The 17571-nt window shown below is 38.1% G+C and overlaps 1 protein-coding gene across 11 annotated transcripts in view; it reads right to left on the bottom strand.

Annotated features, from left to right (window-relative positions):
- EYA4 (EYA transcriptional coactivator and phosphatase 4) overlaps window positions 1-17571 on the bottom strand; it is a 280742-nt gene that overhangs the window by 125153 nt on the left and 138018 nt on the right. For all 11 annotated transcript variants that reach the window (XM_078001202.1, XM_015137416.3, XM_015137415.3 and 8 more), the window contains one exon: window positions 13288-13337. In XM_078001202.1, coding sequence (XP_077857328.1) covers window positions 13288-13337 — 50 coding nt within the window. The remainder of the gene's footprint in view (window positions 1-13287; window positions 13338-17571) is intronic.

Genomic DNA, 17571 nt, shown 5'->3' with positions numbered 1-17571 from the left:
AGATAAATAGTATAGGATTGCATCACTTCATGTAATAAGACTGTGTATGTTCTTGAAAAAAATTATATTATTTCTGACAAGTATGGAATTTTGACAAATTAATCGCATGACAGAATGCATTAGAAGAGCTTCCTATGGAAGCCAAGTCTACAAAAACTGAACCATTATTTCCTAAGTCATCTTTCCTTTCAAAGAGCTTCTTCACATATTGTGTTGTATTAAAGATAAAAGTGCAATTCCCATGGTAAAAGTCATCCTAAATAGGAAAGAAGTCATCCTAAGATAGGAAGGGAGAGAAGAAGGGGGGGATAGAAAAAGGGAAATTCACTGATTATTACATTTTTATTTCAAAAACGTTTGGTAAGGACATGATGACTTTAATTAGGATAACCATTAAATTCATCATGCAAACAAGATTTTCTTGAAAGTAAAGTCTCTATCCAAAACGGAAGCTGGGATACCAAGTGTAAACTGAGACTCTATGTGGGTAAGCTAGGATACACAGTTACTCTACTTGTTAGAGCAAACTTAGAGGGTTTTTTTGTTTGTTTGTTTGTTTGTTTTAGATGAAGTCTCGCTCTGTCACCTAGTCTGGAGTACAATGGCACAATCTGGGCTCACTGCAACCTCTACCTCTCAAGTTCAAGAGATTCTTCTGTCTCAGCCTCCTGAGTACCAGGGACTACAGGCACGTGCCACCACGCCTGGCTAATTTTTTGTATTTTTAGTAGAGACGGGGTTTCACCATGTGGGCCAGGCTGGTGTCAAACTCCTAAACTCAAATAATCTGTCCGCCTTGGTCTCCCAAAGTGCTGGGATTACAGGCAGGAGCCACCACACTCAGCCCAAACTTAGAGGTCTTTCTTAGATTTGATCCTACTTACAGATGACATTTAAGCCTTCTTATATGGCATACGGTAGTGAGACTAGTGTAGGTAAAGACTTGAAGAACTTGCCACTTCGTTCCCCAAAATATAAAAACTAGCTCCTCATTCATTCATTCATCCATTCATATTATAAATATTTATTGCACTCCTACTATGTGCCACATACTGTGCTAGGTACCTGACCTGGATTAGAGAAAAAAAAAAAAAATCCCTAAGTGATCCAGACTCTTGAGTTGCCCATGTTAGCATGTAAAAGGAATAATTCTAGATAACCTCACCTATCCAGAACCTTCAAGGAATTTGGTTATTATGGTTTAGTTAAATATTGTGTGTTGCTGAGCTGTGGTCATTTTAAGCAACAGCATATTTTAAAAGGGATCATTTTGTATATAAATAATTCTAAAATGTTATGATGTTAAATGTAATTTAACTTTTACTGAGAAAATCAGGGTGACCAACACTAGTGAGAATCATCACACAGTACTAAGGCATATCAGTGTCCTCAGGGATTACTAAAGCATACTGGGCTTCTAGTGTTCATGCCAAAATATCTCATGTGACTAAGCATTTTGCATTCCTACATCTATGCTTCGCTATTTTTGTCTCCTTTTTGTCATTACACTGTCACTTGTCAATACTATCACTATGCCTACTTGTAATAAGAGCAGTCATTTAAATTCACATAATATGGTGGCAGGTACTTTGTTAAACATTTTCAATACATTCCTTCACTCAGAATTTAAAACTATGCATTCCGTAAGACAAAACATTCTGAGACAACATCTCAGAGATAGCTCTATGAAGCCTAGATTTGTCATAGGCTTTTTTTTTCTCTCTCTCTCTCTCTGTAATTCTCAAATACGTCTGCATGGGTGAGGTTTGCTAGAAAATTGAGTTTGCCAAGTCTGTGGAGCCTTGGAAATTAATTATAACTAAAGCAAAAGTATTTTTAAAATACAAGCTTATATATACATTTTCCCAACTATTCTTATGTTGGATATTCTCTCATTGGAAACTTAAATATTTAGAAAACGTAGAGCTTTATTTTAGCTATGTGAATTTTAGGAATATAAAGACAGTTATTTGGCATAGTAAGTATGCCCGAAAGACATCAAGTATCAGGTGATAGAAATTCATAAACACATGAACAAAGAACCCATTCATCCATTGGCTTATTGAAAAGCAAATGAGAATACTGTGTAGGTTGCTAAGACAACTGAAATGTGATGATTAAATGTAAGATAAGAAGCAGAATCTCTGTACCGTCAGAAATCAAAATTTTGGAATCTCTATTAAGCCCTCAGTTATATTTAAGACTGAAACTTTAAGAACACTACTTCAGAAAAAGGCTTAAGGCTTCGAGCTCCACTGGTGAAGAATCTTGAATCCTTCTGATCAGGAGAGAGCCCTAGTCTTAGAAGGTATGTGTGGTGTGGCCGAGAGAGGTGTTCCCGGCTGGGGATCAGCCCCATCTTGGAGCAGTGACAAAACAGGCAATTAGTCCGAGACACTTATTTGAAAATGGTTTATGAAAATTATAAGTAAATATTTCCAAAATATGGAAAAGACTAGAAATGGTAGCTTTTTCTAGAATATTGCTATTTCAAATTTTGAACTCTGGGCTCACTCTATTCTAGCCACACTGTCCCCCCGTCCTCTGTTGCCTGAACATGCCAGGCAGGCTTTTACTGAAGGGAGTGCACTTCCACCAGCTCTCTGCTTGGCTCACTCATTCATTTCCTTTAAGTTTGCTAAAACATCACCCAATTTAAAACCACAACCGACTCCCCGACCCCCGGCAATGTTCCTGATCCTCCCTTTTTTATTCAATTAGTGGGTATGTATTACCTTCTAACATACTCCTTTACCATGTATGCTCTTGTTTTGTTTTCTGATGTATCTCAAGTATTTTGTGCCTGACCCATAGTAGATGCACAATAAATAGTACCTTTAAAGGGGAGAAGAAGCATTTAATTGAACTACTGAAAGGAAAACCATTAGATTCCCCTTTCTATTCCCATCTCAAGTTGGCCCAGCATGAAGTGGACCCTAAAAGCTTCTATGTTTCTACTTACATTGAGTCTAGAACTTCTGCACTACAGATGCTCTAAGTGTAAAATAAGGATTTATGAAGCTCAATAACCCCTAAGCAATCTTGGTGTATACTCAGAGAGGGTTGTTGCCCTCAATCAACAACATTCTAATTACCCCTGTGATGCAAAGCAGAGTCTTGTCTTAGCTCCTTAGGTCCTCTGGAGAGAAGTCATTGCACAAATGCTGCTTTACATGAGGAAGTACTCTGACCAAATTAATTCAAAGCAGCTAACAGTCTCCAGAAGGACAGTTTTAGACTGTTAATCACAAAGATTTCTGAGCTCAGTTTACCGTAGGAGAGGCTGACCAGGAACATAGCCATTTTCTGGAATTAATCACTAATACATGTGGGGAAGTCAGGCATTTTCTCATCTCTAAAGAATAATGCAAGCTGTCAGAAAGAAGAGACCAGATCCTTCCCCCTGCCACCATGCCTATTTCAAGCCAAATCTATTATTTCATGCTTTATATGCATGTATTTGTTCTTAAATCAAAAGAAATAAGTATCCACTGTGGACAATTTGGAAAATGTGTTTAAGCTATGAAAAAAATAGTGTGTAATGCCTCCCCAAAATAATCACAATTTGCTAAGTGTCTCTCCAGCCATTTAAGTAAGTTTCATAGCTGGTCTCCCTGCCTCCAAGCACCTGAGTCACAGTTGATCTGTCATCACCAGCACAATTTTAATTATATCATTACGTGATCAGAAATCCACTGGTGAGCTCTCAATACCTGTAAGAGAGCTTGCCAAGTTTCAAATCTGGGCTCTAGGTTATTGATTGCTGATTGCCTTTCTGCAGGTATGTTTGAACATTGTTTTTTTTTTTTTTTTTTTTTTTTAAGTTGAAATCTAGACACTAATTTTGGCAAAATTGAGGGCATTAGTCAGACAATTATCTACCAACTAAACACAGGAAATGGAGAAAGCAATTTGCATTTGAATTGGCATTTGAGAGCCGAAGAGAAGACTGGGTCCATTGAATAGGAACTGGTCAGCTTGGGGATGGGTACAGGGAGGCCAAAAAGTGGTACAGGAGTTTATATAAAGAGGGGAACTGAGTTCCTCTTACTTTGCAGTTTCGCTGCCACTCCAACTTAAAGGTCTGTCTCCAGCAATCTCTACTTTCAGATCATGGTTTGTAGATGCCTGACCTATAAAATGAAGCTCGAAGTCTCCATAGTAGTAAAATGAATAGCCACTGAGTTGTCTCCAATTAGGAAAGGGGGAAGTGCATTTTCAATTTCCTTGATATATGCTAGTTTATATATGCTAGATTATAAAGTGAAGGATGAGGGAGGGTAGGTGCTGGATAAAACTAGCAGGTTAAAAATGTCCTGGGAAGGGAAGGAGTAGAAAGTAGAGGGCACTTGTGGGTTAACTACCCTCATCCTTTGCTTGAAAGCTCCTCCCAACCCAATTCACAGGCTTCCAGAGGTGGCTCCTGAAAGCCACATTTCTGTTTTGTGACCCTGACTCTCTGAAAACATTCCCTTCCCTAGAAATCTGGAACTAAGATAATGAAAAAGACAAGAATCTATTATCTGGGTGGCTAAAGAGCTCAAATGTATAAAATCAGGAGCAGTGTCACGTGAGCATTTTCCTCTTGTTGTGGGGCCTGGAGAAAAATAAGGCTGATCAACCAGAGAGATAAAGACACAGAGCGGTGAAGCAAAGGCGACAGAGATGAACAGGGAGATAATCTGTGTCTCCCATACCTTCTGAGATTCAGCAAGCCCTCTTTTCCCGAGTTAAGAAATTAATCCTTTGCTTAGGTGCATGCCTGTAATCCCAGCTACTTGAGAGGCTGAGGCAGGAGAATCGCTTGAACCTGGGAGGTGGAGGTTGTGGTGAGCTGAGATTGTGCCATTGCACTCCAGCCCTCCAGCCTGGGTAACAAGAGCCAAAATCCATCTCAAAAAAAAAAAAAAAAAAGTAATAGATACTAAAACTTCCTTTTTCTGCTTCAACTGGCTGACCACAGTAGCTGCAACCAATAAGAGTCCTAACTAAAACAACTAGCAATCTAAACCAGCCATAAACTGTGCTAAATTTTCTAATCTCATCTACTATTTCTTCACATGGACCAAGTGGGGGACTACTCACCACCCAAAAACCATACCTTTCAATTTCAGCTCCTGGGTTTTTTTGGTTTGTTTGTTTGTTTTTACCTCACTGTGAGTTCTCTTTCCTTCTTTTCTTCAGAATTCATCTACTCTTTGACATTCAGCTATAGCCCCCCAATCTTCCATGAAACCCTTCCTAACCACACTAACCCCAAGTGCTCAAACTGCACTCTGTGCTCTTATTCTCCTCTATCCCTCTAATGAAATGATTTCATCTGTAGAAGTTACCAGATAAGTATTACCTAAAAATAGATGCACTTGGGTGGCCACAGAGTTCACACATATACGATTTTACTCTATGATATATGTAGGAAATGGAGACAGCAGGGGAGATGGAAAAACATACCTATGTAACTGGTATATATTTTTTCCTAGAATGTTCTGGGACTCATGTTAGAGCCATGCACTGCTATGTCAGTTTGGAATTATAGGAAGAATACAAAACGAGACTCAAGCAACATTTAACACAGCAAAATAAGGGAAATAGGGCCAGGTACAGTGGCTCACGCCTGTAATCCCAGCACTTTAGGAGGCCAAGGCGTGTGCATCACTTGAGGTCAGCAGTTTGAGACCAGCCTGACCAGGATGGCGAAACCCCACCTCAACTAAAGATACAAAAAACAGGCAGGAGTGGTGGCGGGGGCACCTGTAGTCCCAGCTACTCAAGAGGCTGAGGCAAGAGAATCGCTTGAACCCAGGAGGTGGAGGTTGCAGTGAGTCGAGATTCTGCCACTGCACTCCAGCCTGGGCGACAGAGCGAAAGTCTGTCTCAAAAATTAATATAAGGGAACTAGAAGACTGGACAACAGGTAGCCCAGAAAATCCCTGACCTTTTGTGGGCAGTAATTAGGCACAAAAAGTATATTTTCACATTTTTACTTCTTGCACAAACAAATTTTTAAGGTTATTTGCTCATGCTTCTGTATATACTGTCTACTGAATACTGCCTGATCAATTAACCAACAGGGCAACACCATATGGAAAGTGTCATTAAGAAAGGCTCTCACAGTCTTGGCAGAACAGAAAGGCAGGGTCTAGACCCAAGTAAGTCATGTGAAGACCTACTGAATTCATTCAGAGGTGAGGTGGCAAGATTCTGAACTTTCCCAGTGGCAGTGAGATGAAGCAGGATAAAGAGATTCAAAAAGCATGGCAGAGGAAAATTAAAAAAACACGGCTTCATAGAAAATTGGGGGGCTATAGCTGAATATCAACTTGATGACCACCAGGATTAGGAAAGGGAGCAAGAAGTCAAAGATTGCTCAAAAGTTCTGAGATGGGACCACTGAGAGAATTATTTATCACTAGAAAGGAAAGACCCTGGGGAAAGAAGTGTAATTACAATTTTTCACAAGTGGAGCTGAGATGGCAGAGAGAAATCCCTGACAAAATTACACTAGGGATTTGTGGTTAAAAGAGATATTCCAGGAGCAATTGCAGCCAGATTTGTGTATCTGGAAGTTATTCGTTCATGTAACAGATATGTACTGGGGACCTGCTATGTGCTAGGCCATGTGCTGTATACTAATGAGGCAATGGTGAACAAAGGCAGATATGAACTCTAACCTTGTAGAGCTTACAGTCTGGTGAACTGGGGAGGCAATTACCAAATGCAGAATCTCTGAAGGAGAAGAACATGGTACCCCGTGGCCATATGACAGTGGGGCTGGACTAGTCAGCTGGCTAGGGAAGGCTTCCTTAAGGAAGAAGCACTGAGCTTCTTGAGAAGTTTGGCTGCCACTCCACTTAAAGGTCTGTCCCTAGCAATCTCTACTTTCAGATTACAGTTTGTAGATGCCTGACCTACAAAATCAAGCTCTAAGTCTCTATACTAGTGAAATGAATAACCATTAAGTTGTCTCTAATTAGAGAAGAGGGGAGTGCTGCAACCGGTGCAAAACATCTGGAAGATGATTTGAAATGATGTAGGTTCGCTGGGCGCAGTGGCTCATGTCTGTAATCCTAGCACTTTGGGAGGCCGAGGCAGGCGGATCACAACGTCAGGAGTTTGAGACCAGCCTGGCCAATATGGTGAAACCCCGTCTCTACTAAAAATACAAAAATTAGCCAGGTGTGGTGGCGGACACCTGTAGTCCCAGTTACTCTGGAAGCTGAGGCAGGAGAATTGCTTGAACCTGGGAGGCAGAGGTTGCAGTGAGCCAAGGTCGGGTCACTGCACTCCAGCCTGGGAGAAAGAGGGAGACTCTGTCTCCAAAAGAAAAAAAAAAAATGACGTAGGTAAGCAAAGGTGGGCGGGGAAAGGAGAAACTGAAAGGGAAGGAGAGTCCCGTCCTTTGCAGAGAGGCGAGTAGCACTGGTGAATGCAGACCTCCTAACAAGCAGCACCTCATGCACATTGAGCAGAAGCAGAAGCAGAAGGACGTGGGCGGAGCATGCTAGGCACTGTGGGCCACATCAAGAGTTGTAAACAGAGATTATACATGAAAAAGTATGAAATGAAAGAAAAGCAAAAGCATCAAGAATAAAACCTAGGGAGCTGAAGACAGTGAGGCAAAGGTTAAATAAACACGGTGTGAAAGCAGAAATGCCACAGTGAGGCCCTTCTTCCTTTTGGCTGCAGCCTATCCCTTTTTCCTTAATGGGTTTTAGGATGAGTCTTCTTCAATTTAAACACATAATAAGCAATTATTCTCTGAGTAACAATGACATGGGACATGTACTATTTTATTCTCATTTGCCCATTCATTTAATCTTAGAAAATGATGAACTCTACAGGGGAAGTGCAGAAAGAAGTCAACAAGTGTACAAATAACACTCAGCTACACTGGCCAATAAAGATAAGATACCAGGAGTTCCCAATGAGCTACTGGAAGGGCTGATTGGGCACATACATGATAAGACATTTAGGAAACAACAGTCTATGTTTTGAGACTTTTTGGGTTTTTTTTTTTTTTTTTTGAGACCGAGTCTCACTCTGTTGCCCAGGCTGCAGTGGCATGGTCTTGGCTTACCGCATCCTCCACCCCCCCATGTTCAAGAGATTCTCGTGCCTCAGCCTCCTGAGTAGCTGGGATTACAGGTGCCCATCACTATGCCCGACTAATTTTTGTATTTTTAGTAGAGACAGAGTATCACCATGTTGGCCAGGCTGGTCTCAAACTCCCGACCTCAAGTGATCCACCCGCGTCGGCCTCCCAAAGTGCTGGGATTACAGGCGTGAGCCACTGTGCCCGGCTGAGACTGTTTTTTAAATCTGCAATTATCACTGAAATAAGTGACTTGGCAGACACCACAGACAATTATCTGAGGAAATCAGCACAGGATGCCACCATGAACAAAGGATCAAAATAGGCCAGCTACAGAAGACACAATTAACAGCAAAACAGGGGACATCATTCACGCTCATTCACAGCCCCATCTGCATCCACATCTCCAAGAATCCGTCATCACGCCGCAGAAAAGGTAAAGCAAATCAGAAAATCTCCAGTAAATTCCAGCCAAAAATGATCAAAAGACTAGAGAAGCATCCACATGAGGCCACATTTTGAAACAAGACAAAACACTTTCCAAACTGGGAAGAAAAAGATTAAGCTATAATATGACTCAGGTTAAATAAATGACATGAGAATTAAATCACACTCTTAGAATATTTACCTATTAGAATATCTATCATTTTCAGGGGAAGTATGCCTTACAATTTGAAAGAGGAGGTTTTTAATAATTATTACTTTGCATGGTGATTAGTAATTTCCTCGGTTCATTAGTCAAAAAGATAATATATGATAATAATATAATTAAGTCCAAGAAATGGTTACCTAATTCTGTGGATTGTACAACCAGATCGTGTTACTGAGAGAATCTAAGGTATTTAGAACTATATCCTAAACTTCCAGGTTTGAGAAAAATGCAAACTGGCAGTAATGATTTTTGGTACTTCTTGGAGACAGAATATCGGGCTAGATGGACCTCTGATTTGACACAGCAAAATACTATGCATGTTTCACAAAGGAGCCCTCAGCTTTCCCTGCTTTGAAAACAATACAGCATTTAATTTTGAGATAGGCAATTGTATGCAGATAAACATTTCAGTCTTCTGGAAGTACTGCAATAATTATTTTGCTAGCAAATAAGTATGTATAATTTAATACATTAAACATTATTAAATCACAACTGTCTACATAATAGGAATTGGGAATTTCATTTTTTTAAGCTGTTGCATGTAGACATTGAATAGATAAACTCCCTGAGGCTCACTTAAATATTACATATTAAACTGAAACTAATTCCAATGCTTCTTTAAAAACCAGAAGGTCATTTTGCCTTTCTTTTAATAATTGGAAAGTTAGTAAAGACTAGGGCAAGAAGACACAGACCAAGGCCTTTGCTAATTTCAGGTAATCATTAAGCTCTCAGCAGACTCAATTTCTTTAACTTATGAAGTGGAGAAGAGTCAATCCTCCCCACTACCCACAGAATCTTTCGTTATTCTCCATGTGGAAACACTATCATCTTAGCTCATACATACCATAAGTTCTTCCTATATTTTGAGATTCTCCTTAGATCTCCTTACTATATTCTACTGGCGACACTGTGGCCAGGATGAAACAAAGCTACTAAAGGACAAGAGCTGGCTTAACTCCTGTTAAGTAACTTCACAGCCCAATTTCACCACAATTTCTATTTCCATTCACTCCCTAATTAACAAAACAAGTATAAAATAAAAATGTCCTATTTTGAGTTTTATTTCCTTCCTATGTCTTTGATCTCTTCTTGATGAAAATGCTAGTCAGTGGGCCAAGAGAGAAAAAGCAAAGAGAAACAGAAATAGAAATTCAACAGAGAAATCATTTGTGTGTTATAGGGACTACTTTAACACAGAGACACCCTACAATATTTGTAAAGTATGCAATATAAGAATGAGATAAATTATTTCCTCGCCTCATTATCAGAAATAAAAACTGCAAGTAGAGGAGTTAAACAAATAAGATTCATGGAAACTTCTGCTGTAAAATTCATTTGTCCAGGAGCTATTCATTACATTACACAAGAACCATGTATTTTTGGTGATGAGTCAAATGGGACCCAAATTGGCACAAATAAATTCACCATGAATACAGAAAAAAAATCAATGCAAAATATCATTTCAGTTTATGTTTTAAGATGGTCTATCTAGTAACAAACTTAATTTTAGGGTAAGGATATTAACTTTGTTTTTCTCATAAATTCATTTTATGCTTAACATTAGTTTTAGGAACAAAGTCCAACAATAGTACATCCTGGACCTGGTTAGCACACATAGCAAGGCAGAAAAAGAAAAACATTTAAGGAATGTCAAATTTTACACAAAGCACATCATATCTCTTTCCACATGACATCAAGTTTAGCAGCTTTAGGAAACAGGGAAAAAATACTATCCCTAATGTCTGCCTTACAGTATATACATGTAATCCTATTTCAAAGAAGATAGTTTGGTGCCTCATTTATACTCCATGGGTTTGTAAATTCTCTTTTTCCCAATATACCATTACATCTGTAGCCCAAGCATTTCTCCCCAAAAGAATTAAGGCCAAGCAAGAAAAAGAATTTGCTGATACACATATGTCACTTCAAGATTTCTCTTGACAAAGTCTCCACACCCAATTTAATTATTTCCCTACTGTAAAAACACTTTCCATCTGCATTTTTTCTAATCATTTCAAATCCAAAATCAACATACTATAAAGCTAACTAAATAAATGAATGATATTAGCTTTCGGTTCCAAGTGAGGCAGCATTTTTTAGGCAGTAGGTCTTTGGCTCACATTTTATGCAGATACAGTATTTCATTTTGAGTTCAATTCTTTACTTGATATTTGTTTAGAAAAAAATTACCTAGCTCCAGGCTTTAAATCTCAGTCTGAATCTCTCTCTCTCTGTCTCTCTCTCTTTCACACACACACACACACACACACACACACACACACACACAGAGAGTGATACACATATACACACACAGGAAGAAGAGAGAGAAAATATATATTTTGTGGTTTTTTTATTTATTTTTGAGACAGAGTCTCACTCTATCACCCAGGCTGGAGTGCAGCGGCACAATCTTGGCTCACTGAAAGCTCTGCCTCCTAGGTTCACGCCACTCTCCTGCCTCAGCCTCCCAAGTAGCTGGGACTACAGGCGGCCACCACCATGCCCGACTAATTTTTTTGTGTTTTTAGTAGAGACGGGGTTTCACTGTGTGAGCCAGGATGGTCTCAATCTCCTGACCTCGTGATCTGCCCGCCTCGGCCTCCCAAAGTGCTGGGATTACAGGCATGAGCCGCCGCCCCCGGCCCTGTGGTTCTTAATGAGCAAAAAAGAATGTACCCATATATGTATGTATTAAAATAATGCTGCCCAGTGTCTGTATTAGAGACATTTTTTCTTGTTTGGTTGTCATTTTTTTGTTTTTTGACAGGTTACAAAAACTGAACCTCAGTACATGAATATAATAAATGCTATTTTAAGCATTCCTTGATTTGTTCACTATTCAGGAAATTCTTGTATCCTTTTTGTGCCGAGTGCTCATCAGTATATTTTTATTCTCTCCTTGGTGTTCCATCAATACGTTAACTAAGTGCCAGTTCTGGCACTCTCAGACCTAATATTGGTGAATAAATACAGGATCCAAGAACAGTCACATTTTTATGTTACTGATGGATATTGACCAGAGTGTGGAGATTGGCCATTGCACCACTGGTCAGGAGAGGAGACGTGTTACTATCAAAATGTCTGCGCAAACTGAACCACCAAATGACTCTAGGTCTTCTTGAAGGTCTTTCCATCTCACATTTTAAGAAAAATTATTGTATTTGTTGCTTGTTTTTGATAGTACAAAGTTATGAAGTTCTTAGAAATTGATTTGCCTGATTTTACCCATTTATATTGTAGATTAGGAAACTTTAAGCAGCAGCTAATCCATGGCAACTAACTGCTGATTTCCAGGAGCTCAGGCTACTTTTCCATTTACAGAGATGTTTATTATTAAATGACAAATATATTTTAAGCAGTCTTTAAAAACAACTATTTTTTCTTACAAATAAAATTATATTTTTAAGGCCACATGGGCTGGGATTTTCTAGATAAAAAAGAATGATTTAATTCCAGGTTTAAATACACTGAGCTCTGAACTCTTTCTACTTCTTCTCCAACTTAATGATACCAACTATGAACAATGAATCAGTTTGATTGCTTTCTGTTAGTTTAAAATTTACTTAAGCATAGTATTATCTGTCCAAAAATCCTGAGTAGCCTCAAAGCTAAACAATTTTGGTATGAAATATTAATAATAAGGATGATTATATTGCTTTGTTTTTCCTAGCTCCCAAGACCTCAGGTGATCCGCCTGCCTTGGCCTTGGCCATTAATATTTTACCTAGATCTGCAATGTTTTGGTGTACCAAGAAAATCACTACATGCACTATATGCTGGAGCAAGTAGGACAAGGTAAAGTGAGACTCATCTCTCAATTGAATACAAATAGGTTAAGTCATATCACTCGTAACATAGTAAGAACATGTGTTTATTATTGTCACAGTATTTATGATACTTTTACTTATCCATTCAAAATTGCAGCCTGGACTTTGAAATGAAAGCAATGAAAATGTGTAGGTCTAAAAAAATCTGTTGGGCATCTGGTTCAACCACAAACAACTAAATGGTGCTAAATTCCTATATGAAGTGGTCTGACCACTTTAATTCATCATTCCCACAAGCTCCAAACAACCCAAATGAGAATGCCAAAGTTAACTATGAGTTTCCTAATTTGACAACAGTTTCAAAACCTAGCAATGTTTCACTGCAAAGAAAAAGAAATATCACAGTTTTTTTTTTATTTTTTGTAAATACAGATTTGATAGTTATTCAGTATCTGGCACAATTTTAGACTCAAAACATTATAAAAAGAAATTAGAACAAAAAATGAAGATTAACTTAATGCCAAGGTATTATTTTTTTCACATGTTTCTAGAGATATTTCCACTATGGTTCCTTAAAACTGACTTCAATCACAGTCGTTTTTACTAATATTATGAGTAGTGGTACGCTAGCCAGCATGATATACAGTTTCCATAAAGATAAGTTCTTCAAGAAGCTCAATGTTCCAAATCACAATTGTGTCTCATGTACAACATCTTACTAGTGCTCCAAAATTGCAATTCTTAGTGGAGTCTCGGTCTTTATTTTACTGTACCTGGAATTCTGAGATTCTGAAACATCTGATTCTGTGCACGTTTTCTTTACCTGTAAGAAAAGAGTACTAGTTATTCTCACATGAAAATACAACTTCCTCACTCAGGTTCACACGCTATTTAAAGTGGATACAGCTCTGTTCACCAAGTTCTCTATAAAATACCCCCCACACTTTACAGCAGCAGCATACAGTACTAAATAGTGTATTTCATTATTATCCCATGAACAGCTGCCAAATACACTTCCCTGGACTCCATTAGTATGTAAAATGTTCAGCTGAAATAACTGGGGACAAGCCTAACTAGGAACAAAGAAACCAAAGAACCAGGTTTCTCACTTAGGAACTAGAAAGCTATACTGTTCTCAATCCACTAAGAAATGTTTTTCCAATTGATACTGCTTCTGTCTCCTACTAAAAGCACATAATAATAAACACCAGGCTTTGAGGCAAAGCATAGCATTAACTAAAATGTTCATACACTAATTTTCATTTTCTCCATCTACTGGCTGTATGTTTTATATATGTCTCCACATATCAATTAAGTTTAGCACTGCTTCACACATATATTTTCAGTATATCTTGCAGACTGTATTTCAACTTTGTGGTTTTTAACCCACAGAGGTAAAGGATGAGAATAACTCATACTTCTAGGGCACGCTACCTATTTCTGGACAAAAGTATGTGATACATCTCTAAAGATGGTGAAATCCATAGCTTTCCACAATTTCACTTCAAGCACATATATCTATATCTGATTATTATGGTCTTAAAAGTATATGCAGAGTAGACTAAACTTCAAAAATCTCTTGGTTAACATGAAAAATGTACAATATACATTTATAAGCCCACTATTTCTGGGAGTTCATATTTCAGTAACTTAACTATGCAACCTATGGAATCCAAGGAGTTTTACTTCCAATACGTGGTTTGGAAGCAAAAAAAAAAAAAAAAAAAAAAAACCTTCTGAATATATACTATGAGGAACATGTGTGCAATGTGAACTGCAATATGAACAGTACCACTTAAAAGTAAGTCTTACGCTTTGAAGATACAGCATTGTCTTTCCAACTCACAAAGTAATTTTTTCCTCCTCTGTCTCAGAAGAATGCTTAAAAAACAAACTCACAAAAACCCTACATTTTCAAAAATCCCTGTCTTTTGCTTTTAATACAAAGTCCAGACATTTTTATAACCTGGGAAATCAATTATTTTCTTGATTAACTCTGTAGTCTCTTTTGCATCTTGTGTATACACTTACACAATATGAAAATAAAACTGACCAGCAAAGAGATTGTCATCCTGTTTTATTATGTAATGTCTTCTATGCCCTTAACATGGTAATCAGTACCATGAGATGGAGGGGCAAAAAAAAAAAAAAAAAAAAAAAAGTGGTTTCAGAGAGAGAGAAGAGGAGAAGGAAAAGGAGGAGGAGGAGGTAGAGAAGGAGGAGGAGGAGGGGGACAAGGGGATGAGGGGGAGAAGAGGAAGAAAAGGAAAAAGAGAAAGAAGAAGAGGAGGAGGAGAGGGAGAAGAGGAAGAAAGGAGGAGGAGGAAGGAAGGAAGGAAGGAAGGAAGGAAGGAAGGAAGGAAGGAATGAATTATAAATTCCTTTATATATTAAAATAACCATTTATCAGAGGGGTTATTTTTAGGGGTTTCATTCATTTGTTCATGATCAAATGAGAGAAGAGTAATATTTAGGATACCATGACTACTCTAGGGGAAGTCTATCTAAAGTATTGTGAGTGTTCATATAACAAACTAACCCAGCCAAAGGAAGATGGAAAAGGCAATGAAGAAAGTGAGTTCTGAATTGAGTCTTCAAAGACTACATGTGGGAAATGGTAGGAATTTCAGTGTCAAGAAGTTTGCCAGAGGAAGCATATTATGAAGCCCTTATGTATGGTAAAGAGTTTGGAATTTAACCTTTGGTCAATGAAGACCATTGAAAGGTTGTAAAAAAACAAACTGGGTAGAGATGCTATAGAAGCTAATGTGGAAGGGGGATGAGGTGAGGGCTGAAAGTTGGGAAAAGCCTAATGCAACAAAAGGGATAGTAGAAGTTCCATGAAGGCAGAGATGGCATTGATCTCTGCTCATCATATCCCCAGCCCTGAGCAGGTTCTCCCCAAATGCTACTTTGAACCATTCAATCTGTCAATGAGAGATGGTGAAGACCCAAATTAAGACAGGAGCCATGGGGTGAACTGAGAGGGTTTTTTTGACAAACACTTCTGAGATAGAATTGACAGAATATTGTAATTGATTGAAGTATTAACTAGAATATTATCAGATCTTTTTAACTGTACTTGAAAAGAAAGTTGAGATATACCGAAGACAAAAAAGGTTATTTTATGACATCTTCAAATTACTTCAAAACCCTATCTTATTTCTGAATTAAGGTAGAGGAGTTAAAGGAATCATCAATAAACATATTTCTAGTGTTCTGATCATAGAATTAGAGGCAAATGGATAATCTGAACACACTCTTCCATTTGAGACTTCATTAAATGGCAAGTGCTGAACCATATATGCTACATAAGAATATTCTTACAAAACATATAGAACCTTCAATGACTATCATTTAGGAAGGAGTGCAGTGGCTATTCACAGGTGCAATCATGGTACACTACAGTCTCAAACTCCTTGGTGCAAGCCATCCTCCTGCCTCAGCCTTCCATGTAACTGGGTCTACAGGCATGCACCATTACCCCAGGCTTACTTCTGAATGTGTTTTTGAATAAAGTGGAAAACAAGCAGGCCAAGAAATGAGTCAGAATTTCATGCCAAAAAGTTAAATTCAAATCCTAGTTTTCACAAGACACACCAGGGGGTGGGCAAGTAAAAAAAAAAAAGTTGAAAATTGTTCCATAGAAATATATATATACATACACACAACACACACACACATACCAAGAGAGAAAGGATGGATAGCGTAAATGAATGCAACTTGCTGCAATAAAATGAACTTTAACCTATGCAGTATCTCTTCAGAGAAATTATAAAAATACAGGAAAATTCCAAGCACCATGAAAAGGAGTTAAATGTTTAACTATTTTAAGAAAAGTAACTATTAGTATTCAATGAAAACACAAATATCAAAATTCTAAATTTTTCAGATGAAGGAATGGATGAATAATAGCTAAAATTTTTGAGTGTTTACTACATGCCAGGCACAGTGCTTAGATATATACAATTTTCTTCCCAGTTCCCATATAGTAACACTGAGAAGCAGAAACATTAACCTGCAAGCAAGTTATGTAGCAGACTTCAAATTCAGATCTATGAGGGCATTTTAACCAGAACCTATGAAGAACCTAAAATTCATAAACATATGAATTAAAAATGTTCAAAATGAAGATCAAAACATCTTAATATTTAAAAATTTGATTTCAATTATATAACAATAATAATTACTGCCATTTATTAAGCAAATATTCTTTCCCACTCACTCTGCTAGACTATGTATATATATAATCTCATTTAATGTATGAAGACAGGTATGATGACCTATGATTATTTTTGGATCCAAGTAAATATGATTTATGTTGTGAAGATCATCGTAGGATTGGTGTACTGCTAGGCCCATAGGCATATGAACTTGGAGATTCACTTTCTCACCTGGCTAAAAATGTGTCAACATTTCTCAATATGACTCATTTTCTATCTTTCACTTTTTTTTTTTTTTTTTTTTTTGAGGTGGACTCTCGCTGTGTCACCCAGGCTGGAGTGCAGTGGCCAGATCTCAGCTCACTGCAAGCTCCACCTCCCGGGTTTACGCCATTCTCCTGCCTCAGCCTCCGGAGTAGCTGGGACTACAGGCGCCTGCCACCTCGCCCGGCTAGTTTTTTTGTATTTTTTAATAGAGACGGGGTTTCACCGTGTTAGCCAGGATGGTCTCGATCTCCTGACCTCGTGATCCGCCCGTCTCGGCCTCCCAAAGTGCTGGGATTACAGGCTTGAGCCACCGCGCCCGGCCTCTTTCACATATGTTATACTTCACTTCTTGACTTTTAAATCTCGAAACATTAAATCTTTGGAACACAAGAGTTGTCACCAAGAGTTTCAAAACCTACCTCTCTGTCTTAACATGTTCATACAAATTTGAGAGGCTTTTCAAGGAAAATAAAATGTCATTTTGCCAAATGGTGGTCAAAAAATTAAAGTCTTAGAAATACAGTTTGTAGAAATCCAATTATTAAATAATACAAAACTTTTAATAAAGTGTCTTTGTTTTCCTTAGAAACAAAGATCTTGCAGCTGTAAAATGTACACATTTCTGAA

This window comes from Macaca mulatta, chromosome 4 (assembly GCF_049350105.2).
Source record: "Macaca mulatta isolate MMU2019108-1 chromosome 4, T2T-MMU8v2.0, whole genome shotgun sequence".
NCBI classification, from domain to species: domain Eukaryota; kingdom Metazoa; phylum Chordata; class Mammalia; order Primates; family Cercopithecidae; genus Macaca; species Macaca mulatta.
Note: the sequence above shows the minus strand (reverse complement) of the source record. Positions and strands in the feature narration are given on the sequence as shown.